The sequence below is a fragment of the Neolamprologus brichardi genome, chromosome 12, assembly GCF_056152115.1.
Source record: "Neolamprologus brichardi isolate AB-2024 chromosome 12, ASM5615211v1, whole genome shotgun sequence".
NCBI lineage: Eukaryota > Metazoa > Chordata > Actinopteri > Cichliformes > Cichlidae > Neolamprologus > Neolamprologus brichardi.
Genome location: NC_142115.1, coordinates 11,755,508 through 11,783,460, shown reverse-complemented (window position 1 = coordinate 11,783,460; position 27,953 = coordinate 11,755,508). Strand labels below are relative to the sequence as shown.

At 42.1% G+C, this 27,953-nt stretch overlaps 2 protein-coding genes across 2 annotated transcripts; one reads left to right on the top strand and one right to left on the bottom strand.

The window, feature by feature from the left end:
• Positions 1-154: 154 nt before the first annotated feature.
• On the bottom strand, positions 155-26,683 carry ggt1a (gamma-glutamyltransferase 1a). The gene is made up of 13 exons (XM_006803196.3): positions 26,363-26,683; positions 8,755-8,931; positions 8,550-8,680; positions 8,375-8,464; positions 7,845-8,037; positions 6,912-7,072; positions 6,667-6,816; positions 6,119-6,255; positions 5,769-5,956; positions 5,510-5,637; positions 5,040-5,152; positions 4,833-4,946; positions 155-666 (listed from the first exon to the last, which is right to left on the bottom strand). The coding sequence occupies exons 2-13, from the start codon at positions 8,925-8,927 to the stop codon at positions 520-522; spliced, it is 1,725 nt and encodes a 574-aa protein (XP_006803259.1). The 5' UTR covers positions 8,928-8,931; positions 26,363-26,683; the 3' UTR covers positions 155-519.
• Positions 13,594-27,843, top strand: lrrc75ba (leucine rich repeat containing 75Ba). Its single transcript, XM_006803197.2, has 4 exons — positions 13,594-14,266; positions 17,041-17,169; positions 18,084-18,196; positions 25,511-27,843. The coding sequence occupies exons 1-4, from the start codon at positions 13,985-13,987 to the stop codon at positions 26,112-26,114; spliced, it is 1,128 nt and encodes a 375-aa protein (XP_006803260.1). The 5' UTR covers positions 13,594-13,984; the 3' UTR covers positions 26,115-27,843.
• The last annotated feature ends 110 nt before the right edge of the window (positions 27,844-27,953 follow it).

Sequence of the window (27,953 nt, the reverse complement as noted above, 5' to 3'; positions counted from 1 at the left end):
CTGTCCAGGTATTAACAAGGGTTTTTCCTTACAAAAGAAATTATATTACCTCGCAGACAACCTCCAACTTGTTGTTGAAACCTATGAACATTTCTTAATATGACATTCCCAGCGTTGGTTTATATTTGGATGTTTATAATAATGATGTGTCATACATGAACTGAAATGAATGTTCAAATGGTTTCTGCTTCAGTTCTCAAATACAACCCTGACCAGTATCCAGTAGTGATGATACAAGAGTCAAACTAGATACAACCTCTCATTTTACTTCAGAACACAAAATTAATGCCAAAAAAAAGAAATGAAGTGATGTTAAATAATTGAGTAAAAGAGGTATTGAAGTGGAGTTAATTTCCATGTTTGATTAAATTAATCTCAGAGAAGGCGCAGTGGCTGTGTCTCCGTAGCTTAAATAATGCTTAAGTCTTCAGTGCAGACACAGTCTCATTGTGATTCTGTCCGAGTGTCTTTGAGGAGACTGTCCCGCTGAGGGGAGCTGAGAAGAAATTGCAGCAATGCTCAGTATCCCGCAGGATAGCCTCCTTTCCTGGGGTCAGACTCTGCACAGAGACGCTCTCCCTGCCGCACCACAGCCTGGACCACCGAGTCTGGAGTCCTTAGCAGCTGCGTTACATGGTTCTTCTGGACCAGACCCTCCAGGACACTCTGGCATAGTTCCACCACACATACAAAAACATAGAGAAATAGTCTTGTGCAGGAGTTTTGGCTTTGTAATGCATAGCACACATGTGGAATTTTTTTTTTACCTTCCTGGCTGCTGGCACATGTGTAAAAGTCAATGTGCATAAATCTAAAACTTAAAATGAGATAAGGACTATATAAAGAAACACTTGATTCCCTTTCCTTATTATCAAATCTCATTGCTATGTGTTTTTAACCCTGCTAAAGGGATGTCTAAAAATGTGTAGACCTCCAATGTGTCCAGAGGATGAATCCTTGTGACTCTGGTGATGCTATGGCTTTTCTTTCAGTGCAAGGTCTGATGACCAATTGCCAATTTAGGGAGACTGAAGGCCTCACAGAAAGAAGGAAATAAAAAATCAAACACTTTCATGCCCGAGTCATCTTAACGGTCAGAATCCTCTGAGGTGGGAACAGAGGAGTAGCAACAATCTTTCACTCTAGCTTCTTAATCAACCAAAAATGGAGACAGAGTTTTAATTCATTTGAAAACCTGACTCCTAACCTACACTCTAATAAAAAAATTAAAAAAACATTTTCATTTTTTGTTAAATTTCATCCATCTCCCCATCCATTCTACCCGATTTGCCAGTGTTTTTATCTGTTTTGGTTCAATTGTTTGGTTTTGTCAGTTCAATTGTAGTGGGTGATTTTAACATCCATGTAGACTGTAAAAATGACTGCCTCAACACGGCATTTAATCTATTCTCTCAAAATGTTAATGAGACCACTCACTCTTTAACCATACTTTTGATCTTATTCTGACATGTGGCACAGAAACTGGACATTTGACTGTATTCCCTGAAAGCCCTCTTTTGTCTGATCATTTCTTAATACATGTAAATTTACAATGTGGAATTACACAGTGGGGAAAACATTTCATTACAGTAGATGTCTTTCTAAAACTGCCGTAACTAAGTTTAATATCTTCAGCACCGTGTGCCAACACAGTACAGAGCAGCTACCCAAACTTTGCTCCCACAGTGGTTGATTATTTTCTTATAAGTGTAACATCCTCACAGCGTTCCTCTAAAAAAAAAAAAAAGGAAAGCATCAAATCACAAGCGCTTGACTCCCTGGTGTAACTCACAAATGCACAATTTAAAGCACGTAACTGGCAGAGAAATGGCATCTGATTAACAACGAGTTTGTTGCTCTATTTGTTCTTGTTTTTTAAAAAGGACTCTGATCTTTCTGAGTTAATTTCAATAAGTACTTCCTAAAAATCATCGACCTGTCTATTAGGACCCATTAAGACTGCTCAAAGAAGTCTTACCGTTAATTAATGCTTCAATCTCAGATATGATCAGTCTGTCTCTGTTAATGGGCTGCATGTGCTGGCAAGTGTCACCTGCTCGTCACAGTACACAAAGAGTGCTAGCTTCTGTACCAAGGATCCTTTTATTGCCTGTGACAGTGGACTCTTGTCCTGCTTGACTTCAATGCAGCATTTGATACTGATGACCATAATATTTTATTACAGAGATTATAGTGTGCTGTAGGTAGGGAGGGATTCCTCCTTAGACACCAGTGTTAATTTTGGTGTTCCACAAGGTTCTGTGCTGGGATCAATTCTGTTTACATCATATAGGCTTCCATTTTGTAACATTATGAGAAGGCATTGCATACATTATCCTTGCTATGCACATGATACCCAGCTTTATCTATCCATGAAGGCAAATGCGACACACCACATTGAAGGAATATCATAGAGACCTAAAGGTCTGGATGACATCTGGTGCTAAATTCAGATAAAACTGTTGTTACTTGTTACTAATTGTGCCCTTAACCTGATGACATATGTGGTACTTTGTTAATAGTCTTTTATTTATTGTCTTAATTTTCCTGTTTTTATTGTAAAGCACTTTGGTGTACCACTGGTCTTTTAAATGTGCTATACAAATAAAGCTGTATTGTATTGTATTGTTACTTGGCCCTAAAAATCTTAGAAACGTGGTCTCTAACCAGATACAATGAGTGGTATTATTTTAGCCTCTAATTACACTGGGAGGAATTTTGGAATAATTTTTGAGCAGGATAAGTCCTTCAGGGCATATATTAAACAAATACATCAATGTCAGGACTCTGTGCAGGTCAGTTAAGTTCTTCCATATCAAACTTGTGCATGCATGTCTTTATGGACCCATGCACTGGTGTACAGTCATGCAGGATCAGGAAGGGGCTATCCCTAAACTGTTTCCAGGAAGTACTGTTCTCCTGGCAAAAGTCAAACCCATACTCATCCATCAGCTTGCCAAACAGAGAAGCATGATTCATCACTCCAGAGAACACTTCTTCACTGCTCTAGAGTCCAGTGTTGGCATGCTTTATATCACTGCATTCAACACTTTGCCTTGCATTTGGTGATGTAAGGCTTGGATGCAGCTGCTCGGCCATGTTAACCCATTTCATGAAGCTCTCTACACACTGTTCTTGAGCTAATCTAAAGGTCACATGAAGTCTAGAGGTCTGTAGCAACTGACTCTGCAGAAAGTTCGCAACCTCTATGCACTTTGTGCATCCGGTGATCCTGCTCTGTGGTTTTATGTGACCTACTTCTTTGTGGCTGAGCTCCTGTTGCTCCCAGTCACTTCACTGTGTTATAATACCACTAACAATTAACTGTGGAATATTTAGTAGCAAGGAAATTTTACAACTGGACTTGTTGCACAGGAAACATCTTATAATGGTACCACACTGAAATTCAGTGACTTCCTGAGAACCACCCATTCTTTCACAAATGCTTGTTGAAGAAGTCTACATGCCTAGGAGCTCCGTTTTATATACCTGTGACCATGAAAATGATTGGAACTGGAATTTAATTATTTGGATGGGGGAGTAAATACTATTGGCAGTTTAGCGTAGGGCTGCTTTATTGCATTTCAGCAACATTTGTGATATCATAACATCCTGTCTCAGGGTGAGCTTCAGTGGAACCAGCTCTGAGTTTGGATTCATGAAACAGAAAACTTCTGTACTTCTAAGATTAGGCTTAAAACTTTCCATTTTGATAAAGCTTATAGTTATGCTGTAATAGGCCTAGGCTGCTGAGGGCTTCCCACAATGAATGGAGGGTTTCTTGTTCACTCACTTCTAATCATTAGTTGTTATTAATCTACTGGCTCTCTTTCATAGTGTGTCTTTTGCCCAGCCTTGCTCCCCTCACCCCAAACCGGTCATAGCAGATGGTTGTTCCTCCCTGAGTCTGGCTCTCCTGCATGTTTCTTCCTGTTAAAAGGCAGATTTTTTATCCAGCTGTCGCCACGTGATTGGTCATAGAGGGTTGTCAGATTATTGGGAGTTTTTCTGTATCATTGTGGGATCTTTACCTTACAATATAAAGCACCTTGAGGAGGCTGTTTTTGTTTGTTGGTTCTTTATTTAAAAAGGATTCGATAAATGTAATTGAAATGAATTGTTTTCACTCTTTTAAGGCTAAAAAAAACTTTTTAAAGAAGTGTCGTGAAAATCAGTACACACGTTCTAGCATGAGGAGGATTTGTTATAGCTCTAGTGACCCTTTTGTTTTGAACTTTGTTTTTCAAGTCAAAGATTCATTCTTTTATACTATACTTTTACTACATACTATATACTTATACTATACTACATTCTTTTCCACTACACTCAGCTAAGTAGCAAAATGCTGCACTCTAAAACAATAAACAACTATTGTAAACAATATACAATCTAAGTATGTGCACAGCAAATTCATTCTCCAAAATATGCATAAACATTGCGGCGGGGTGTGGTTTGTGGCTCAGCTGCAGGGGAGGGGTGGAGCAGTGGGTTCAGGGAGGCTGACTCACACACCTGACCTCATCACCTAATCATGCGTCCCCTGTTAAAGATGTTGTTCAGGAGGCTGTGTGTGCTACAGAAGCAGGACAGCTGGAAAGCTGCTCCTTGGAAAAGTGGTCAATAAAAGAGGTTTAAAAACTGCAACTCTGCTGTCGTTGGATCCTCGTTGTCACACATATTTTTGTACTTTTGTGCTTGATCCTGTTTTCACAGCAATTTTTATAGTCATAGTACACTAATGGTCACATGCATAGTACATTCATACATGCACATTCTTTGCTTATGATACAACTGTAATACTGCTAAGCTATGTTGCTGTCTGTGTGACCCACCTTTTCAAAGCCCTGCTCCACTACTGTCATATTTGGATTAAGCTGATTGTGAAGTCGTGGCTCTGTCACGGCTTTCTTTAGGTCATAGTTGAAAAACAAGGAGTTGAGGATGACCTGTTTTTAGGTAAGAAAAATGACAACATGTATGTGAGGTTTCACATTCCCAAGTCAACATGAGGGTGATGCATTTGAATGAATTAGACTTACTAATGCTGTGGCTGTGGTGATTTTTGTGCCCCCGGATGCTCCTACAACCATCTTCACTTGGTTTTCTTTGTCAAATATGATAGTAGGACACATGGAAGACAGCGGCCTTTTGCCTAGAAACAGATTGTAAAAAGAAGGTGGATTTGACTGCCTGATAGTTTTAGCAAAGTCATGCTGAATGTCAACAACTCAGCTCAATCACATCATAGTCTATTTGAGATGCTACAACAAGCCGGTGACCCACAGAGTGAGAGAGGCGATTAGCTTATTGTACGGCAGCAAAACTGAGGATGAGTAAAAGGCCCTCCTCTGAATCATCCTAACCAGAGGAAGAATCTAGTAACACCATCTATCTTTGAAAAACATGAGGCTTAATTTAGCAAACATTGATATCCATCAACACTGACTAAAGGTCACTGCCCCACAGGGGATTAGAGAAGTACTAGTGTGATAACTCAATTCAGTCACACCTGGTTGAATGAAGTTGTTGGGTGAAGGGGGGATTCCAAACCCATTGGTCATGTATGGAGAGCTGAAGTCATCCATTTCATCATTAAAAATGATCCCAGTAGATCGAGACATGACTTTTGAACCAAAGCTGGGGAAATAAAGCCATTTTTTAAACCTTCACTCAGTGCGCTACATTGTAGGGAAGACAGTTCATTTACATGCATGGCTTTTGAGAGGCACATTTACTGACTTGATGTCAGCCTTGTCAGAGAAACTCACTATAGATTGATGGTGCTCGTTGCTGCCACAGCACTGCCATCCTCAGCAATGACTGACAGATGAGCTGTCCCGTGGTTGTCTGGAACAAAATACTCGGGCTCATAGTAGCTGTCTGGGTGGGTCGTGTCATCTGTAATTTTGCTCCTTATGCCATCAGCAAAGTAGTCTGAGGTCATGTTTTGGATTAGCTGAAAGGAGCAAAACAAGTCAGTTAAAGAGGAGAAAACAGGCATTTCAGACTGTTTAAGAGTTAAAGAGTTTCCAGGAGACAATTTTATGGCCACAGTGAGAAAAATTATGCCGTAAATGCTCAAAAAAAGAATGAAGAGGATTATAGCTGGAGCCCTTACATCAGTAATGTTGAGATACCGAGGGTCCCCCAATCTGCTCCTCTTGGCGTAAGCAAAACGAAAAGCCTCTACAATGCGATGGTACGTCAGAGTTTTCTTCTCTGCTGTAGAGACGCTCGTGTCTGAGAAGTTGAACCCTGCAATATATCCACAGGAAAAATACATCTGGAGCGAATGACAGTTAGATGACAATTTACTGGCCTGATCTGATCTTCTCTGTTATTGTGCTAAAAGTCAATGGCATGTTATTAAAAACTGCAATACAAATAGAATAAATGTGCGGGCACGCACCCCTCCAACTTCATATATGAACACATTCAGTGCTCAATTTAAATGAATGATGCCACTTTTATTATGAAGCATGGCTTAATGATTCTCTGCCTGAACAGATGGAGTGTTGATGGTAAATTAAATTTGGCAGGCAGAACTAAGCAGCAGCTCAGTTTTCTGCTTCCAAAGAAGGGAGAGAAACATTCTAGAGACGACCTGGGGAAACCTGACATCCTCTCTTCTGCATGGCTGCACAAACACTCAGCCAGGCTGCTCACCATCCACTATGTTGAGTATGAGTGCCAGCACAGGGCCACTGGAGGGGGCATCTGGGACATGTATGGTGTATTCCCCGACGTTCAGCTTTAGAGGGTTCTCGTTCAGCACGGGCTGGTACTCCAACAAATCTTCCAGGGTGATGATACCACCTGGAACCAGTACAGAAGTGTCGTTGTGAATTCAATAGGAGGAGTAACAACTGAAGCATCTGAAGACAACAGCGGATGAGGATACAGCAGAGCACCTGCCGCCTGGATGTCCTCAACAATGTTCTGTGCCATCGTCCCGTTATAAAACACATCAGGCCCCTCTTCTGCTATTCTTTGGTATGTTTCAGCCAGCTTTGGGAATCTAACAATATCATTCTCCTTCAGGATGTTTTTCTGAGAATCACAAAAGACCTCGCTGAGAGAGGGAAGAAAAGAAAACATGTATTAAAGAATATTAAAGCCATTGTAAGTAGAAATTGAAACCTTTAAAAAGAACCGCTGTGGTAAACAGCAATGCACCCAATTATCAGAGCAGGATAAGGGTGTAGAAATGAAACACAGATGCCACTGAGTAATATCTGAATAATTTTCACAATTGGTTTTTTTTAAAAATATATATATATATAAAGCCACAGTTTGACATGGAGCACAGTTATTATAGATATTTTATTTCCATCTAACATTTTGATTCATTTAGATTTTGGTACCTCTGTCATTTCTGCTAAAGCACACCTGCTATGCTCATTTCCATCTTCTTATTCTTGTATTCTCTAAAGTAGAGAATAGTATATAGTATATAAATAGTAGACTCTAGGAAGACTGTTTTTATTTCAGTGAAATAAACATGGTCAGCCATTTATTTGGCTCAGAGTCTGGGGTAATGATGAGGCATTTATCATTAGATATGCTGCTGGGTGGGTTGCTTTACCTCCAGCAGCAGCAGATTCAGACAACTGTTTTCCCCTGTTTCTGGTTTGATGCTGAACTAAGCTAAGAATAGTCTAATAAGCCAAGAATATCTACTACAACATGTATTAGGCTACTGGCTGTAGCTTAATACATGCTGGCATAAGCATAGTATTTTCTCCTCTAACTCATAGTTAAAGTGAACACATTTCCCCAAATATCTATTTCTTTCGGTTTACAGTGTATTATTAAGTATTCAGATATGAGAATATCACCCTCACCACATGTTGGCATCTCCTTGAATGGAATCCTTGCTTTTTAAGATTGCATGAGCCAGGGCTTTTCCAATCGGAAATCCGTCACGAGCCAAGGCAATGCTTGGCTCAAACAGCTCCTTCCATGGCAGCCGGCCATGCCTTTTGTGTGCCATCTCATAACCGCGGATCTCTCCCGGAATGGCTATGGACAGTCCACCTGTCACGCAGAAACAGTAGTACCACTGATTTGAATTTCACAAGCTCTCTCTTTCTACCCCTTCTCTGAGTGAGGGACCACCGTGCTAAGAGACATCAAGATAGTGTGAGATATCTATCGATAAAGTGTTCTCGTCCCAGAGCTTTTAAATGGAGGCAAAGGAAGGTGTAATAAGGTTGTTAAGAATGTGCGAACATCTGACAAGAGGTCGATGGACTCTAAATCCCTATTTGATCTTGGGTAGCATCAACAACCTTAGAGAATTAAATGAAATCTGGTCTACATTTGGCCAATCAGCACCCAGGAAATACTCCAGCAGAGCACAGCAGGGTGCTACCTGTGCGAGAAAGCTTAGTGTTGTTGCCAAACATGTCCTCAGTGGCGTTCATGGGTGCAGTCTCCCTCGCATCGATGGTTTCCACCTTTCCTGTTGAGCAGAAAACGAGGACTGATTGATCAGTGTCTCCTCGATTGTCTGTGCTGGCAATTTCTAACTAATGAGGCACGCTCACCTGTGGAAGCGTTATAGATGACAAAGAAGAGCCCTCCTCCGATGCCCATGCTGTGAGCGTTCAAAAGGCCAACACACAGCAAGGCAGCGATGGAAGCATCCACAGCAGAGCCGTTTTTCCTCAGAATGTCCCTGGAAACAAGAGAATACACTTAACAGCTAAGACGTGCACAGAAGAGCACGGCATCTGCTATATGTCGTCTTACCTCCCCACTTCCGAGCACTTTCCAGCATCAGCAGCCACGGCGGCCTTTGAGTAGAAGTGGTCTGAAGTGGGAGGTGTGTTTTTCTTCCCCAAACCCATGAACACCCCCAGGAACAGGCTCACTGCAGCCACCAGAAGGACCACCAGACCAGCAATCAGGGACTTCCCAACCATTTCTCTGCCGGGAAGGGGGGGGGGGGGGGGGGCACGGGGAAATCAGCACACCTCGGAAAGACACCGGGTTCTTCAGCTCAGAAGCAACAGTCTTCTCCTCCAGACATCGCCTATCATTATTTTTTAATTGGGAACCAAACATTTACATATGTTTAACAATCTGAAGCAAAAAGAACACCACATTTTTATTTCACTCACCTTTGGTTTGTTTGTTTCACAGACTCATTGGAAATGCTGGACAGAACAGAAGGAATGACCTGACTCTTACTGAGCCTTAGCAGTAATGACAGTGTGTTTTATATAACTAACTAAAGTCTCCGCTGATGTGTGCTGTGTCATCTTGGTTTGAAGGTGTGACTTCGCTCGGGTGTCACACTGTGATTCTGATGAGCAGTCCTTTCATATGAGCAATGCTGGGTTTTTTTTGTTTTTTTTAGTAAGAAGAAGAAAAAGAAATGTGTATATATATATAGAGAGAGAAAAAAAGCATAGAGGAAGATGAGAGGTGGAAAGCAATCACCATCAAAGCTTTCTGGAGTGCCTACTGTGTGTGTGTTAGCTCTTGGGGATGTTGGAAGAAAAACAATAAGGTTCAAAATTCTGACAGAAAAAAAACACATTTGCAGACATCCACATTCAATTCTTTAAAAAAAAATCTGAATTTGGGTGCTGCAATCTATTATTTCCATCATATTTCTCTCTCCAAACAACAACTGCTCTTCGCATCATTGATCACTTTGGAGTGAAGCTCTCAAGTTTGTCTTTCTGGTGCTCTATAACCTTCCATTTCACTCGGATATCAATCTGCCAGGTTTGCCAAAGTGAAGGTGAGAGTGATCTGTTTACAGATGCAAGCAGCATTCAGCTCTGACTCGGGGCTCTGTGTGATTGGCTCGGCCGGCAGCGTTGCCATGCTCAGTAACCGTGTCACATTCTATTTGGCTTTTTCTGCAGGCGTCCTCAGACCGATTAAGATGCCTTCGCCTTCGCCCGGGAGCACAAGTCCAAGCTGGCAGCATCGGTGACGGTAGCTGCAGAACAGCAAATACCCTTCTGTGGTACCTCGGCTAATCCAGCGTGCACTCCTGTTGCTGGGCCACACTGATAAAGTGCTGTCAAAGGAGCCTGTGGTCTGCTGCTGCTGCTGCTGCTATGATTGTCTCTAAATCTAATTACTATATCCTGTTCTGGATCTCCCATGTTCAGAGCCACCCCAAGAGAGGGGAGTTTGTTCAGCAGGCAGAGCTGATTTATAGCAGAAGAGAGCAATTACATTTCTGTTTAGTTACAGATCACAGAGGCCTTGCTTCCTTCAGTTTTAATGCGAACAGCACTGTCACTGCACCGGAGTTGTTGTGTGAAATATTAGCTGGAGCTCTTTTCATATTTTTATCCGTCAGCTTAGAGGCTTATAGGTTTTGTTTTGACTTTGATGGGAGCGGTGCACTCACACTACCCACCATGTTTCCCTCCAGTTGTTTTTCGTACAATAAAGAGGGAGGCTTGTTTATTCCTGTATACGCAGCAGCAGATCTGATCACACGCTGCTGTTGTTCCTCTGCGACAGGTGAAACGCAGCCTGCAGAAACATGGAGAGCAGAAAGGTGATGTAATGTGTTTTTATGGCCGGCTGCGCTCCTTTTAATGATAGGGACGCCACAGACAGGTTCTGGGATGTGTGCTGCAATCAGGAGTTGGTAGCTAAGCTGCTTCTGTCATAGCAGCACTGTACAAATGAGGGAGAACAGAGGCCACCCAGTCTTTTTTTGTTTGCAACCTCTCACAGTGTAGGTTATACATGAACGGGTCAAATTTAACAGTGTGCAGTGTTGGGGGGATTTTTGACTGATTTTGTGAGTTATAGGCCAAGGGGTGCAATTTGAAGTGACGGTATTGCTGCTAGGTGGAGTGGGAAAACTGAAGGCCACAGCCACTACTTTAATAGGCCCGCACAACAACAGTGAAACCTGATCAGTGGTATGTGCACAAATTAAGAGAACTGGAGTTACATTTTTTCTACAGCAGCTGTTTTTGGATATATGTATGAGGACAGGGATCGTAGGGTGAGGTGTGCAACAAGACTGAAAGGTGGGAGTGAGATTTTATCAAGAATTGACTCTAAGACCTTTCTTGTTTGGAGTGCTGATGGGCAGGCTGACAGATGAGGTCAGGCAGGAGTCTAAATGGACTGTGATGTTTGCAGACAACTTTGTGATCTGTAGTAAGAGCAGGGAACAGGTGCAAGAGAGCCTGGAGACGTGGAGGTATACTCTGGAGAGAAGAGGAACGAAGGTCAGCAGAAGCAAGAAACAATACATTTGTGTGAATGTGAGGGAGACAAGTGTAACAGTGAAGCTACAAGGAGTAAGGGTTATGAAGGTGGATGAGTTTAAATACCTGGGTTCAACCATCCAAAGCACAAGAGAGGAGAAGATGAGAGTAGAGATAGGGTGGAGATTAGTGACAGGGGTGATATGTGACAGAGGAACAGCAGCAAGCATGAAAGGGAAACTATACAAGATGGTAGTGAGACGTGCTATGATGTTTGGTTTGGAGACAGTGGCACTGACAAAAAGAGAGAAGGCAAAGCTGAAGATGCTGAAGATTTTTTGGGGTGTGACGAAAATGGATGGGATTAGAATATCAGAGAGAGCTCAGGCTGAGCAGCTTGGAGATAAAGTCAGAGAGGCAAGGCTGAGATGGCTTGAACTTGTGCAAAGGAGGGATAGTGAATATATTGGACAAAGTGTGTCCGAGATGGAGCTGTCAGGCAAGAGGAAAAGAGAGAGACCACTAAGAAATGAAGGACATGCAGAGGGTTGGTGTGACAGAGGACGATGCTGGGGATAGGGTGTGATGAAGGCTAATGTTCACTGTGGTGATCTATAGGAGAAGAGGCCAGAAGAAGAAGAAATTGCTTATTATATATGAGTCATCATAATATAATTAGATGTGACAGTAGTAAACGGCCACAATAGAACATTACTATTGAGCCTACACGGATTCAACAGCAGAACAAAAGCTCAGTTTTGCCAACCCCAGAAAAATGGTTGCTACTCAGAGTCAGCATCCTAACCACTAAGCTGCTTGGGGGCAAGCAAATGACATCACTGTTTCACTGTTATCCTCTTGGGCTGTGTGATTTCTTTGCTATTTTGACCATGACCTGTTTTTTGTTTTTTTGTTTTTTTTACTATTTCATTTGTCGTGCTACATCATGTTGATATCAATTAACCTGCAGTTCATAAACATCTTCAGCTAGAACAGTTATAGATTAACGTGCTTTGGCTTGTCAAGACAGAAAAGAACAACAAATACTGAATATTACAATAAGAGAATTCCCTATATTGTAGATAATGGGTTGATGCAAAGCTTAGAAGAGCTTTAAAATAGTAATAAAAATGTATGTATGTGTACTCACTAAATTTGTCCCATTAGACCCTCTCTGCCTGTTAAATGTGAGTCTCTTTCAAACCCCTTCTGTTCAGCTCTAAGAGCGATAACCCCGCTGCCACTGTGAAGCTGCAATCACACAGGATATAATAAAGCTGACAGAGTAGTGCTCCCTGCGATATGTAAATCAAACAGAATCTGTAAAAGCGGTGCACCTTAATCATCACCAGACCCCACCAAAAGTTGGCCACTGGGTTGAGAATCTTTTTTTTTTAATGTTCATTAACTGTTTCTAGGTGCAGATTTAATTCTCTTGTCACAAAAGCTTTGCAAACCTGAAACAGGAAAGCAGAATGACCAGTTCATTTAGAGCAAGCTGTTCAATTGGGTCGCTTTACCAGCATTGCTCCGAGAGTCAAGGATCTGACAAAACAAGTCAGTGCCGTGAGGATGCTGCATTAAATTAAGGGCACCGGTCAATCATAATTACAACCTCTAAAAAAATATGCAGCTGGGCCGGTCCACAGCAGGGGAAAATAATTATTAGAGAACAGATCACAGCGCTGTGCTCTCCACTAAACAAGACTGAGCCTGAATCATGCCAGCAAATAAGGTCAAGTCAGGCTCAAAGTCCTTAAAGCCACAATGATGGAAGCTGGGCTACAAATAGAATAGGTGTGGATGGGGGCTGAAATAACTGAGAGCTGTCTATTATGTCGCTGGCTGCACCTCAGGGGCCCCCCATTCACCGACCTCCGTGGAAATAAATAAAGAGAGATGGCAATGTGACAAAAAGACGGGATGTGGATATTTTTCAGTGAATTCTGTGACTTAGTGAAGCTGTGATTGATGCAAACAGGAGCTGACAGCTCATGCAAAGGCTGAACAACAACAAGACTGCCAAAAGAGAAATTTCAGATTTATACCGGGGCCCATGGCGAAGCACGTACTTGAGAAGCTGGAGCTAAAAGACAAACTTTCAGGTCTTCTGGAGGATAAACCGAAGACCCCCCTAAGAGAAAAAAAAAATCAAACTGAAAGTGGCACATTCAGAGCATTTTTTTTTAAAAATCCCTTTCTTTCAACGATTCTTTTGCTTACATTGGTCTCACGTGCTGAATATTCTTATAATTTGATTCCCCTTTGTGCAGCTGCACGGGGAGGAGAGGGAGAGGGCTGAGGGGGGTTTATGGCTGGGAGGAGAGACGCGCAGCAGGCACCAGATGCTGCGATTGGTCGGACTCTCCACGTTGCACAAATCTAAACAGCAGCGTAAAAGCAGACACGACCGGAGGATGAAGCAGCCGAAGCATCATCATCATCATCTGAGCTTGGCGCACGTAGCGCACGGTGGCAGCGACGGAGGAGAAAAACAAAGCGAGATATACTAACGCGTGACGGGTGCACGAGGCAACGATGATCGTTTAGAGCGTTCTAGGATATTATGTGGCTCTGCACCGGATCCCCAGCCATCTGACAGCCAGTCGCAGAGCCAGACAACACGACGCTGTTGTTTTTTTGGGGGGGGGGTTTCTCTACCATCCACTTAGGAGCATCTGCTGGAAACGGGCAACTGGAGCTCATCATGGGATTGTCCTTTTGGTAGTGGTGCTGTCTGACTGTGTCAAAAAAAAAGAGAAAGAAACAAGCCGACAAACAACACCATGGGCTCCAGACTGAGCAGGCAGAGCAGCTTGGACAACGAGAATTTCTCCAAAAGGCGACGCAAGCTCCTGAACAGCGCCGGAGAGAGCGAGAGGGGAGGTCGGGGCGGCGGGGACTTTCTGTTTGCGCTGATGCTCAAATCAGACAAACTGCCTGGAATGCTGCGAAGGACTAACCACAGCCCGTACACGAGGAGAGTGGCGTGGATCAAAGAGATCCAGAAGCTGCTCCGTGACCGCAGGATAGACCAGGCGACCGACGTGCTCAAATTACTGAGGAAGGTAAGGAAGGAACCTGCGCAGGGCATGGTGAAGTCGGACGTTGTTTGCCAACAGCAGCGCTGCCCTAAAGCCTGCTGTGGTGCTGATGCGGGCATGCATTGTTTTCCCATCTCACAGAGAGCGATGAGGGACTGTGTACGTGCGTGAGTGAGTCTTTTGCATGCATATCCAAAATGTAGCGGTGGCACAGGTGCACTGTAGTGTTCTCCTGCATTTTCTGTAACGGCCTCTGACCTCTGACCTAAGCCCACCTTATTCGTTCATTTCCCTTTGCGGTTACTACACGCGTGTGTGGGCTCACTCTTTTGGCCGCTTCCTCCTGAAGCATTTGTTTTTTATGGAAAGTAGGCCACTGGCAGAGCACTGTACCTGTGACACAGTGTTTCATTGGCAGTCACAGCACGTGACTCACCACTCTCTCTCTCACTGTGGCTAAACGTGCTCAGTGTTGACATTAGATTTGATAGGATTACCTACCCACCGAATGAGGAAATGTTCAAACTCCACACTGTGTCATTGCATTACCTCAAATTTGATTTTCTCCTGATGGTTCTGGATATTTCCTGAAATGCAGAGCACAAATAAATCTCCATCCCTGTCTGCATTTGTCCTTGTTTCCCTTCCCTTCTAAAGCCAGAGTTTCACCTTTTCCTTAGGCTGTTCTAATGTGCCCATTAGAGCGACCTAGCACCTCCATCACTCCCCACTCTTAATGTCTCTCTCTCTCACTGTAATGGCCTGTGCTCCAGCAGCAACAATGAGAGCCCTGAAGTCTTGTGTTCACCAATACAAAATATTATTCCACTTCAAAAGGTTTTATTAACTCTTACCTAAAGAAATGAAAATCTAGGCCACTGTCATTGCTTTCCTTATTTATTTATTTTTGTAAATATTCTAGTGTGTGTGTGTGTGTGTGTGCCTATAGTCATGTGAAGATTTGGTATTTTTGTCATTTTAAAATGAATTGAGGAAACTAAATCAATTACCTCTAAAATGCATCATCATCAAGCTAAGAACACACTCAGTCCGATGATTTGATGTAGTTTTTGCAAAATTAAGTAGGATGAGTTTTGTACACATGACCTCAAATGTCCTACACTCCACCATACAGGATCTTAATCAAAGGGCTTCTTTAAAGCCTCTTCTCGCCTGCTTTGGCAAATGTGTAAAACACGCATGAAAGGATATGTGGACACATCAAAGATACAGCAATATTCTAAGTGATCTAATTTGTTTGCTTGCCCTTAGGGCTTTCCTCTGTCTTTTAGCTGTTGACCAGTCTGGTGTTAATTACTCTGAAGCCTTGACACAGGAGAGAGTGGAACCTCCTTAATCAAGCCAAGGAGATAAACTGGCCTGGCCAGGCTCCATGACAGCCACATCACAGGGGACGGGAGGCTCACTTTCCCCTAAATGAGGTCTACTTTTATTAAATGATCCTCACTTTATCTTTTTTTTTTCTTGCAGCGTTTGCAGCAGATATTGGCGAGATTCTGTTCTCAGAATTAGCTGCAGATTTAATTGGTGTGTAACAGCGAGCTCTGCCGCAGATAGGAAAGAGATCTGAGCTTCGTTGCAGATATGAGGACAGATCCATGGCTTGGTTTCACACTCGCACGTGACAGTTGATCAGGCATGAACACTGAAGGGAGATATTTTTACACCTTCTCTTTCTTAGAAGTCTTTCTTAGAAGAGCAAAAGCAGCTTCTCCCGTGCTTTGGGTTCAGTCTGTGTTTACTGCCACCCTTGTTAAAAGGACTGCCAGGAATGTGGAGCTGCAAGCCTCCCACTCCAACTGTCTTTTACAATCAATGCAGATTGTGTTTAAGGAAGGAAAAAAAGCGGATGTGTCTGAATGTGTGTGCATGCGCGCAGGTGTGTGCGTACCGTATGTAGTGTCTCAAAGACTTTCTTTTCTCATTAAACTTGCATGGGCTGCACAAGTGCTCGCCATCATAGATTGGCTCATTAGGACCTTGAGGATGGACATGTGGATGAAGGCGAGCTGGTATGGTTCAGCGCGCACAGCAGCACCGCTGACTGCTGCTTGTCTCATCACTCTCGAAAGGTCATCTGACGTCTCCTCTTTTTAGTTGGTTTGATTTCTTTTTTTCACTGCAGATCCTCTCGGATTCATCATAACTGCGTGCAAGCTGCCACGACAGCTGTCAGTTCTGACCTCTTTGCAGATGTATTTACGTGCAGCACAAATTAAATGTATTCAAACTCTAACATATTGCAGTGCCACGGCAAGAAGAGAATTATAAATGAGGAAAAATAGATGCATGTGCACTGAGATATTAAATGCATTTGAAAGTTGTTGGGTTGAGTTGTTTTTTCCCCAAGTTTTAAACAACCAATGAAAGTAGAGCATGTAGAAATCAGAGGTTTGATCTGAGGTATTAACATGAGGTCAGAGAGAGTCAGGCATGGGTTGCTTTCTGCAAACAGTAAGCACTATGGCATGTCAAGATATGCCCTGTGGATAAGTGCCACCGAGGGGTGATATGTCCAAACACAGCCTCTCCCCAGTGACTCCCCCCACCTACATTTCACTTTGCTACTGTAGATGAAAACGCAGCCCGTCTTCTTTAATGAATATTTAAAACAAAACGCTTCTTTTATCTTTCCATTAGGAGTCACGATGCCCTTGACACAGTAGGGACCTGTTTGTCGGTCTAAATCTATATTCTTAGACCCCTAATTGTGTATTTCTGCAACTGCATCTTGCTGGGTTTGTGATTCTTTTTTGTTATCTTGTCTTCTCTGGTAGGATCTGGGTTTAGAAGGCACATCGCTCAACGACATCTTGTACAAAAATGCTGCCTTCCTCAATCTAGTGGATCCCATTTCACACGAGCTGCTGCTCAGCCTGGCTCGAGAGATGCAGTGTCCTAAGAAGGTCAGGTTTCTTTCCTTTTTTCTGTGTGTTTTTGTGTTTCCCTGACAAGCTTGGTGTTAGCACTCTGCAAAGGAAAGCTTTCTCCTAAGAACATTTCCCTTATGAATTCCTTTTGTGAATCGCTGTCTTCTTAAGAAAATCTCATCCGAGGATGTTATTGACATTCCTACAGACAGATGCTCGAAAGAAATTCCGCCGACACATGTTACTCTCGAGGAGCTAGAAATAGCTGCTCAGTAAGAATCCTGGAAAACCGCTTAATGCAGTTTGTTAAATTTTTCATACCTGAAACTCATAAAGCCGGAGTGACCTGACAGTGCCAGCAAAATTGAATAAATCAAAATAGGACCTTGAAACAGAATAAGGTTGAATTTTATATACAGATGGGAATGTGTAATTCAGCCTGTCTGAAAAATCAAAGATGAAAACTGAATTATTATTATTATTATTATTATTATTATTATTATTATTATTATGTAGACAGTGGTCACCAGGAGCCACAGCATGATTAATACATTGAAATTATCTGGGTTTATCAGTAGCTGCTGTATCTCACCTCTGCTTACTACTTCCTGTGTTTTGCTTCCCAGTGCATGCTGCATGTGATTAGATTTTCTTGCTCCAGCAAGTCAGTTAAATTGTGTTTTGTTCAGGAGTAGCTCAAGGCTTCAAGAATAATAATAAACCATAATTTTTTCTGTTCAGGTGAAATATGGTGGAGCTAAAGGTTGATAAGTGTAAAAAAAAAAAAAAAAGAGGAAACTTGGCAGGATTTAAAACCTTGAGAGATATAAAGAGCTGCAAAGAACTGTTTTTCTCTTTTACTTCCACAGGTAGAAAAAGCTGCTGCCTTAGTACTATTACTCTCATGCTCTGTGTTCCTTTATCAGCACTCTTTCTGTCCTCGTCTACAGGATGCAGACACCATAAAGTCTTCTGATAAGATTTGCAGACAGCTGATCTATCACCTGACCCCACACTCAAAGTGGTTGAGGCAGAGCATGTCCAGACGGAAATCCCAGGCCTGGTAAGCCCTTCTGTCCAGACATTCAGTCTGTAATAAGTCAGCCGCCACACACACAACAGAACAGGGCTCGGCTCCATGTCGAGCAGTAGAGATTTTCATCTTTGTACCCGACACTGAAATACGACGGAGCTGGCCACGGGCTGACCTGATAGAAACGTTAAGAATAACCACAGCTGTCAATCATATCTGAGAGGACTGGCAGTGGATTTGCATCGCTACTGGCGTTTCGCTCTTCAAAAGTGGCAGCAAATGTGTCCATCTGTATGCCAAAAAAAGCTGGGAGGGTTGTGCTAAAATGTAATTGTAGCTATTTTCATGAAAAAGTGCATTGCTTTTGATGTGCAAATGATGAATAGAGAATTAGGTTGCACACAAATAGGCTTTTTGTGTGTCTAGGTGTTACTTGGTAATCCTATTCATGAACAGAAAAAGCCTATCATAATTGTATCTCGTGTAATTGCTTATTCTACATCTGACTACACACTGCAAATAATGGATTCATTTTAAAGAGATGAAAACAATCTGAGGGCTGAAAACGAGACGATGTGAGCTCAGCGAGATCAGACGGGTTTATTGCGAGTCATTCAGAGGTGACACGCAAAAACTGGAAGAAAAGCTTATGTAGATCAGACATTTCACTGTTCAGCTGCACAGGCAGGGCTTTGTTGTCCTCACGGACATTTATTTCAGCTCGGAAGAGGAAAAAAACACGACTTTACTGAAACTGACAGTTTCTCTGAAAATGTGTGGAATCATACAGTCGCTAAATTCCGATAGCTAAATGCTCTTTTTCACTTAGTCTTGTTGTTGGCTTCATAAACCTGCAGTTAGACGGTGTGACACTGGCTGAGACAGCAGGAGCAACATGAATCATTAAAACAAGAAATCCACCCTAAAACAGAATATTAATACAGCAGGTGTTGTGAGCTCTGACAGCTTCGCCTGCTGTTGTGTTCATGAACAAATACCTGTCAAGGCTAGAAAGAGATGAGACAGGTCCAGTCTGCTGCTGACTGTGAAAAGAAAGTTCACCTCCCAAACTTAAGTTTTTGGAGATAGCCTACTTTTCCCAGTTAAGAGCTTAACTCATCATTTTATTTCTGATTCAAATATTTATAAGGTCATTTAGAGTAACTTGCATTGCCTCTTGGGAACTCTGCTAGCAGTTTAGCTTAGCAATTAGCTTAGCCTGGAATAACTACTAAAATTAGGCACAAAGATTGACTTTGTTAGATATATTTAGGACATCTGCTAGCATCTGTGAAGCTCACAAAAATCAAACCATATAATTAATTTTTTCTCTGAGATATAAAGTAAAAAGTGACTTAGCCTCCATAGCCACTCTTTTTCATTTTTGACACTATTGCATAAACAAAGTTACAAATTATATGTGCCATGCTATCCAAGCCGACTAGTCATCGTTGGCTATAAACTGTAAAAAGAACCAACCCCCCAACCCCACCACCCCCTCAAAAAAAATTTAGCCAAGGTTTAGCCAATACAAAAACATTGGCTAAACCTGCATTCTTTCTAAAGGTCAGCAGGAGGCGACTCCTCTTGTTACTAAAAGAAGTCCACACTCAAAAAAAAAAAAATTGGGTGGTTGTTACATGTACAAGATTCAAACTTGTAATTTGAACTAAATAATTGCATGTTTCTATGGTGAACGTAATTAAATTATGAAATTCAGCAACTTAATTTGTTCTTTTTGTTTTTTTTTATTAATTTCACCTGTTGAGAATGAAAAAAGAAAACAAGCAGAAGAAAACGAGAGCAATAGAATAAACAACATCACGATGATATATGGGAATATAACAGTAAATACTAAATATTAAACATTATTGTGCAGCACGTAAGATCGACAGCGCACAGTGTGCTTTGAGGTAGGACTTAAATTGTTCTTGTTGAGATGACATGATACAATCCAGTAAGAGTGGTTAGTTGCCTGGACTCACAAAATTCACAAGATCACATTAGATGTCAAACTGCAGAAAAATCACTGGAGTTTTAAGAGCCAGACAACTATACCCTCACCATGTATGTGCTATTGCTATTTATTGTGGTTTAACCTGTCAAGGACAAAAATGTACAGAGAATTCTGTATCAAGCCTTCTAATCATAGCTTTCCTAGTTTTGTTAAGCCTGGCTTGACAGCTTTGTGGTGTGATGGTTAGTGCTGTTGCCTCACAGCAAGAAGGGCCTGGGTTCAAATCCACATCTGGCTGGTTTGCAGTGTGTTATTAGAGTTAGGTTAATTGGTGATTCTAAGTTACCCATGAATGTAAGAGCAAATGGTTGTTTGTCTCTATGAAATCATCAACCCCCATATTGGTTCATTAAGCAAGACTAGCAGCAATTGCCTTGATTAACAAAGTAGTTGTTCAAACAACAAGATTTCATTGTGTTTTCCTAAAGTTTTTAACTTGTGTAGAATGAATTAAAACAAATTTCACTCTACATACTTATTTAAATCACTTCAAGTCAATGCAAGTATACTACGTTGATCCAACGTAATCTGATTACATTAAACCACCAAATGCCAATTGTGTTGGTTTGACATGGTCAAAAATGGGTTATTGTACTTGGTTAAGTCATGTGAAAAAGATGCCATGATTAAATTGTGTTCATTCAACAACGGATTTTTTTGAGTGCAGCTGTAGAGATGTCTAAGGAAAAATTACCTTTTGACTCCCTGGTTCTTACTAGTTATAAGTCTTCTTGATTATAATTATAATCTAATGTTTATCATGTAAATCATGTTCCACATTAGAGTCAAAAAGAAGGTTAAAGCAGGATATGTGTGATTATTAAGTTGCTAGCCTATAACTATCCAGTGTCTCTTGGCTTCTCAGTCAAATCTGCCGCTTGCTTACATCTGATTTTAAACACACAGATGACGTAGGCGAAAAACCCTCGGCTTTTTCACAGTAGCTATGTCCATCTTTCATATACAGTCCGTGGCTTAAGCTGGCACCTCTACAATATCACTCTCTTGTCCGAAGTCGAGTGCTAAACCTAAGGCAACAGAAATCAGTAGGAGACAAACTTGTTACTATGTCCATCTTTTATAAACAGTCTATCAACTTTGAGTGTAATAAAACATTAGAACCGTGTTTTTTGTCAATAATTAAACAAAAACATCATATTTTGTTTTTAAAAAAGTGAACTTCAGAGGTGCAGCTAGGCCGCTGCTTGTGTTCTTGGCTGTAACTTTATAACTATCACACAACCATAAGAGCATTTTTGTAAAAATTCCAAGTCTATCCTTTGTCAAATAAGGTTTTATTGTTCTACATTTACAGAGCAAATAAACCAAAGAAAGTGTGTCACAAATACAAATTTAGAGTGGATTTATATTCCCTTTCTCTTCCATCTTTGTTCAGCTGCAGACAGCCTGGCTCCTCTGTGCAAGAAATAAAATTTAAAAAAAGCAACAAATCCACTTCTGTGGGGTTTCTCTCCACTCAGAGGAAACAGAAACAGCTCAGTCCTTTTTAATGCCACGGGACTGTTCATCCCTTCATTATCTAGCATTAGTGCGGCACACGCAGTCCTCTAAGTACTGTACACACTTGTGTGACTGAAATGCCACACTGAATTAATATCTGAAACTCAGTAATCCCATTAATCTCAATCTAATCTAATTAGTTTATTTAGGATTGGCTAGAAAACTTTCCTTGTTTTTTTTTCCAAGTGCAATGAAAAAAAATGGGCTTGATGGATGCAGTGACCCAGATACGCTACTGAAGTGCTCTCACCTTAAGGCTAAATTCATGTCAGTATAAAATTTGCAGACACTTTTTGTGACCTTTTCTCTTTTTTGACTTTTACAGAAGTGTTTTTCTTTCCCATAAGCTTTACGTGACTTAATAATTTGCTTTTGTTCTCTCACCTAACACTCAGAAACAGAATAACCTGAACTATCATATAGTTTTTAGGCTTAATCTGTGTTGTATGGTCATTAAAGGATCCTCAAAAGCACCACAAGTTCCCTCAAGTACTTGCTTGGGGCTTGTACGGACGGATGTCAGCCAAGTCTGCAGGGATGTTAGGTAGGCAGTATATGTCAAAATAATGTCCACATAAACGCCAGGATCCAGGATTTCACAGCAGTCCATTACACTGCAACAAGCTATTCAGAGTTATCCACTTTCCCTGTCAGTGGCTTTAATGTTGCGGCTGATTGGTGCATGGGAGGGAACTGCCTTTAGTGATACGGATTGTGAAGTGTGAGGTTGAATACCCTGCAGCATGAAGGACAATGCAGTGCTGAGAGGGATTATGTGCGTGTGATTTCTATCTGTAGTGCACGCCGACCTCATCTGTACGTCTTTATGATGAGCATGCAGTGGAAAATATACGTGACATCAGGGAGCAGATGTGACGAGACTGCTCATCTCGTGCAGATGGGCTTTACCCACCAGAGGACTGAGAGGAATAATAGAGAAAAGTTTGAACATAAATGACTTGACAAAAAAGACAAAATGGCGTGAGTAATGCAATAACAGCCCAGAGGGGAGATGAGGAGGAAACTGAACTGCACGTTTAGAAAAAACTGTTTCTTAATTTTAAAAAAATATATATATAATCTCACTTCTACTCAGCAAGCTTTAGAATGAATATTTACTTTATTAAATCCCAACAGCAATTTGATTTCTGCTTACTGAATTAGGACGCGGCCTCGTTGCATTAAATCGCTGACACTTGGAGACTGATGAGCCACACATAGAGACAAGCGGTGCACTCTTGGTGGGAATACTTAATATATGGCACCACAATGTAAAGTTAATTGATTTCTTAACTATGTAAAGGGTGTTTATTAGGTTGCTTGTTTGTGAATATGCATTGTTATTAAAGTCCTTACTGGATTCAGTGTCCATTATTATTTCTTTGGGCATCTACTTAGCCACAGATATCCAGCATCATACCTCTGCACTGTTTCTTAATTTACACTGAGCCCTGATATTCATGTTTTTGAGGATGTAAAATCCACAAGAAAAACCATCTACTCAAAGTTATCAGTAGCGCTCATGTTTTCTGGTATCAGATCTTGACGCAGGATGAAAGAAGCTTCCAGTGTGTATGCCTCAGACATACTTTTTTTGTGCAGACTGGGCTCAAAAGCCTGTCTGAAAAGGAAGGAGCTGTGTGATCAAAACCTATTCACACCTGGAGCAAAGCCTCTGCCACGGCCATTAGGACCTTTGTGCCTCTGGTTAAAATGAGGTTTCTGTCATGTAAAAAAGGCTGCGAGAGACAGAAGAGAGAGAAAGAACTCTGGCTCACAAGAGTCTGATAGAAGTGCAGCATGCTTGGCATATTTCTTGTCCTCTGCACCTGATTAAAACTTCTTTTTAAATCCTGGTGATATCTGCAGATCTTTGGGGGGTTTTCACAAGTTATTTGATCATCAGCCCATCACCTGCTTTTAAAAAAAAGGAGCTGTGCATGCTGCTGAGGGCACATCCATTTTCAGCACCACAAAAAAACCCCACTTGGGTGCATAACAAGTGACAGGTGCATGTCACAGTAAGTCGCAAGGGCGCTGGGAATGCTTTAATTCACTCTGACACCAAATCAGCTTGGAGGCCACTTCAGTAACAGCTCAAGTTAAACACACTGCCTCCTCTAGGGCTGGGGTGAGGAGGTGAGTGAGGAGTCGGGAGCTTGTAAATGTAAGCGACTGCAAACAAAGGGGCAAAGGAGCGTGCAAGTAATTCAGAAATGTTTTCGGCACGAATGCTAGCTGCAGAAAGGGATCATAATATCGCCTATATTTAGATTCGGCTTCAAATCGTGCTTTCATTATGCAATGTCCTGAAAGGATTTTGAAGATATTCCAGGGGTTATACCGAGTATGCACTGAAACAGATAGAAATCCTGGGCAGAAAAGTAATCATTTAAAGCTTCTCTGATTTAATTTCAACTCAGAAATCCCCTTTAGAGACAGAAAAATCAAGCAGAGGGACTGAACTTTTCAAACATGCTATAATCGTGTTAAAGCATCTGCTGAGCTTAAACAATGTTTGTCTGCCTTGTTTATAGCAGGTGTTGTAAAGTCACTGTAGTCAGATCAGTGTATGTTCATGTGAGCAAATTAAACCAATCTGCCAACAATTAATGTCTGTCAGTATCAGAGTTAATGCACTCATTTCTATGCCACAAAACTCACTGCAGTTTTCCACTGCGCTCAGTCGACCTTTATGAAAGTCCTCATACATAAGGTGCTTTGAGAAACCTGGCTGGTAGGTGTACATCTACATGTTGCTGCATGAACCACTGATCCACAGATACAATACTGAGTAATGCTGACAAGCCACAGTCAGAAGCCAAAAACAAGATTGATATCAAGTTTTCCTTTATGAGTTCATGATCGTTTATCTGTGACATTATTCATCACCTGCTAAATGTTTTTGGCTACTTCAAACTCACGTTGCATGTTCTTCTCAAAGAGGCTTGTCAAAAGCTGCTGTCTACAACAAACAAACAAAAAAGCACTTTTCTGTAATAGAATCACAGTTATTATGATACAGGTTACTTAATGGGTGAGATCATATTTAGCTTGTAATTTATTAAGTGTTAGTCTTAAGTGTTATTAAGTGTTAAATGAATAGTCATTCTGACGTGATAATTTATTAATGGCGAGCAGTGTGAATTAATGACGCATTATTCATTGCTGCATTCCTGCGGCATATGTTTTGTGGCCTAATCATGATGTGTTACAGACATTCATACACAACATGTCAGCCACAGCTCATGAGAAGATTCTGTTATGTGTAGCAAACTGGGGACGTTTTGTGTGATTCCATACTCCTTTGCTCAATTGCACCAAAATCTGTTATCAGGTGGCACGTCGCTGACCAACAAAAGAAAAGAGGCAAAGTCATGTCTTTCTTTAGCCTCCCCATAACTGAAATGGCCAGATTTATTCAGATTAGTTCCTCCAAAGCACTTCATAATTTATTTCTGCAGGGGGAAACGGTTGTGACCCTGCACTATAAGGAGCCCCGTGCTTCTGGCCCACAGAGCTTTAAGCTCAAGCTGCTGGTTCGCTCGGATGTTTTGACTCTTCTGTTTACACTAGCAAATCCCCATGCTGAAGTCTCTGTACCAGCCTTCTGCTCAAGCTGGACCAGTTACCCCCCTCCTTTATACAGCTCAGGAAACACAGCATAAAACTACTGCTTTGTTCTGTTCATCAATCGGGGAATCATTCAAAGATCATTTCATCCTCCAGCCAAAAGCAATTTCTGTCTGTGTATGTGCAAGAGACATCTAAGTAATACCACTCTCTTCTCTTCATATTCCCAACAGTCTCAAGACAACCCTACAGAAAAAAATGTCCAGCGACTCCGTCGACTTGTCTGGTATTCCCCTCTCGACCCGGGACGTCCGTCAAGTCGCCTTCTACCTCCAAAACAACAGAGACAGTGTGGTGGCTGTAGACATCAGCTTCACCGAACTTGTTGACGAAAATTTGAGGTTTCTCTTGCCTTTCCTCGCCTCGCTGCCCAAACTCAGCACCTTAGCCCTCAATGGCAACCGCCTCACCCTGGCTATACTCAAAGACCTCACCGAAATGCTCAAAGACCCCAAGAAATTCGCCAGCCTGGCCTGGATCGACCTAGGGAACAACATGGACATTTTCACCATGCCTCAGCCTCTGCTAGTCGCATTGCGCCGGCGCTGCAGCCTAAAGAGCAGCCTGCCGACTATCTACGAGTACACCGAGGGTCAGCCCTACTCCTACCACCTGGAGACATCCATTGAAGAGCCCAGCCACTATGAGGACGAGGAGGAAGATGAAGATGGGGAAGATGATGAGGATGATGTGGGGGACAAATTTGAGCTGGAGCCCTGGGGGTTAGGGGAGAAGCAGCTCTCCAAAGACTTTACCCTTCACTACTGTGAGAGGTGATGGGGTCGTTTTGTCTCCGAGGTTCTTTCAACTGTGGTTGAAACGTCGTCCCACAGCACTCCGCTACTTCCTTCGCCTTCTTGCCCTCACACCACGAGCCCAGTTACCCCTCAAGACATGAGGGAGACCAGTGCCCACATTGTGAACTTCTTGTCCCGACACAGCTACCAAGCTATTCCTAACCATCTCTGAGTTAACCTACACAAGATAGTGACAATGAAGCGACAGCCGCAGCGGCCATGACTTACTGTGTTGGTGGATGGTGCTCTTGGGAACGAGGTGCGGTTTCATTGGAGGGGGGGCTGGAAGGATTAACAAACCAGTGCTCTCTCTCTTTCTCGCTTGCTGTCTCTCTTTCTCTCTCTCTCTTTCTCTCTGTGACAGTGGCAGCTGAGAAGCCAATCTTGAGGAGGTTTGAGATCAGTTGCTCAGATGGAGGAGCAGCATCCCGGCGGTAGCTGAAGAGGAACTCGAGCCAGTTTGGAAACAGTGGGTCCCTCCGGGTTTCTCTACCAGGACTGAGTCTATCTCTGGCAGGCAGGGCCTAGCTCCACATTGTGTGTTCTCTGTTAATCTCTCAACAAAAGCTATGACACAAGTTCAACAGACTATACAGCCGACGACCCATCACGTGACGCCCGGCAAAACTGCTAGGTCGACTTTTTGCGTTTTCCCCCCCTTTCCAAATGTCCACTTGTGAATACCCACGCACACCCTTGTGTAGTTGTAAATGAGGACACAAAACATGGCTCTGTTGTGTTTCCACAGGCTATTTTTGTGCACTTTTCGGTGAACAAAGCAATCTTAGAAGACAACAGGTAGGACCAAACAATGGATAGCTGTCACTGATTGTTTTTGTACTCGCCCGAATGCTCTTATTCCCTTCTCTATGTGATTATTGAGATGTTGTGCTCATCCCCACTGTGTGTTTCAGTGCATTTGTGACACCACAGCCAGCTGTTCATGCGGGCCACTAAGTCAGAGCAGTGTCCAAGCTGCCCTTTCCTACTGCCGTGTGTCTCTACAGATATGTTGTCGTTCCCATTTATTGATGCTGTACTTTAGTGGTCCTGTGTTTTCTAATCAGCCATGACTGTTATCTATTGGTTCTAGTCTGCTTGTAGTAGCACATGATGTTTAAGTTAGACTGACCGAAACACTGCGATGCACTTTAAGGCAGTTTTTTTAATGTATTTCAGTTTCACCATAGCATAGCCTCTGTGTACATCGATTATAAGCAGTGAAGCAGACAGCTGAAAGTATACCTGCAGACGGGGAAATGATGGCTCCTGATTGTTGAAGCAATCATTAAAAAATCATCACTAGATATATAATAAATGTTTGCTGTGTGTTATATGTGTGTATCCGTAATTTGTCCGATTGTTGCTGTAATGATTTGTGTTATTGTTTCGGTGTTTTGTCACTTGTCCAACTCAGTAGTTACAATAACGACTATGAAACTGAGCCCTGCGACCCGCTGTTAGCTTGAGCAATAGAGAAAAAAGGGAAGCGGCCGATGGGACAACGCAATAAAACAGAAAATAGATCAGTGAATGTAGTTCACAGTCAGAGCGGACACCTCTTTCCATGTCGAATGTTTACTGGGAGTAATGGAGAAGGCTGTCCACCTGGTTTGTAGTTTGTTTTCATGTGTCAATGTCAAACTCTTCCTTGTTGTAGCCTTTGTGTATCTGTCTCATGCCCAACACTGACTGCCAATAAATGAACCAATTCAAACTAAGAGCAGATGTTGGGTTTTATTTTAACAGTCAAAGTACACACCGAACAGCTGGAACATCTGGGTCACCAGAAGAGCCTGCACCTGACCCCCAAAAGGAA

Excerpts from the sequence above, each read along its gene's own strand:
- ggt1a (XM_006803196.3), bottom strand. The coding sequence starts at position 8,927 with ATGGTTGGGAAGTCCCTGATTGCTGGTCTGGTGGTCCTTCTGGTGGCT. Across the intron at positions 8,038-8,374 it reads CACTAAGCTTTCTCGCACAG|GTGGACTGTCCATAGCCATT; the intron begins GTAGCACCCTGC and ends TCTGCGTGACAG. Across the intron at positions 5,638-5,768 it reads ACGAGCACCATCAATCTATA|CTTTGGTTCAAAAGTCATGT; the intron begins GTGAGTTTCTCT and ends TTATTTCCCCAG.
- lrrc75ba (XM_006803197.2), top strand. The coding sequence starts at position 13,985 with ATGGGCTCCAGACTGAGCAGGCAGAGCAGCTTGGACAACGAGAATTTC. Across the intron at positions 14,267-17,040 it reads TGCTCAAATTACTGAGGAAG|GATCTGGGTTTAGAAGGCAC; the intron begins GTAAGGAAGGAA and ends CTTCTCTGGTAG. Across the intron at positions 17,170-18,083 it reads AGATGCAGTGTCCTAAGAAG|GATGCAGACACCATAAAGTC; the intron begins GTCAGGTTTCTT and ends CCTCGTCTACAG.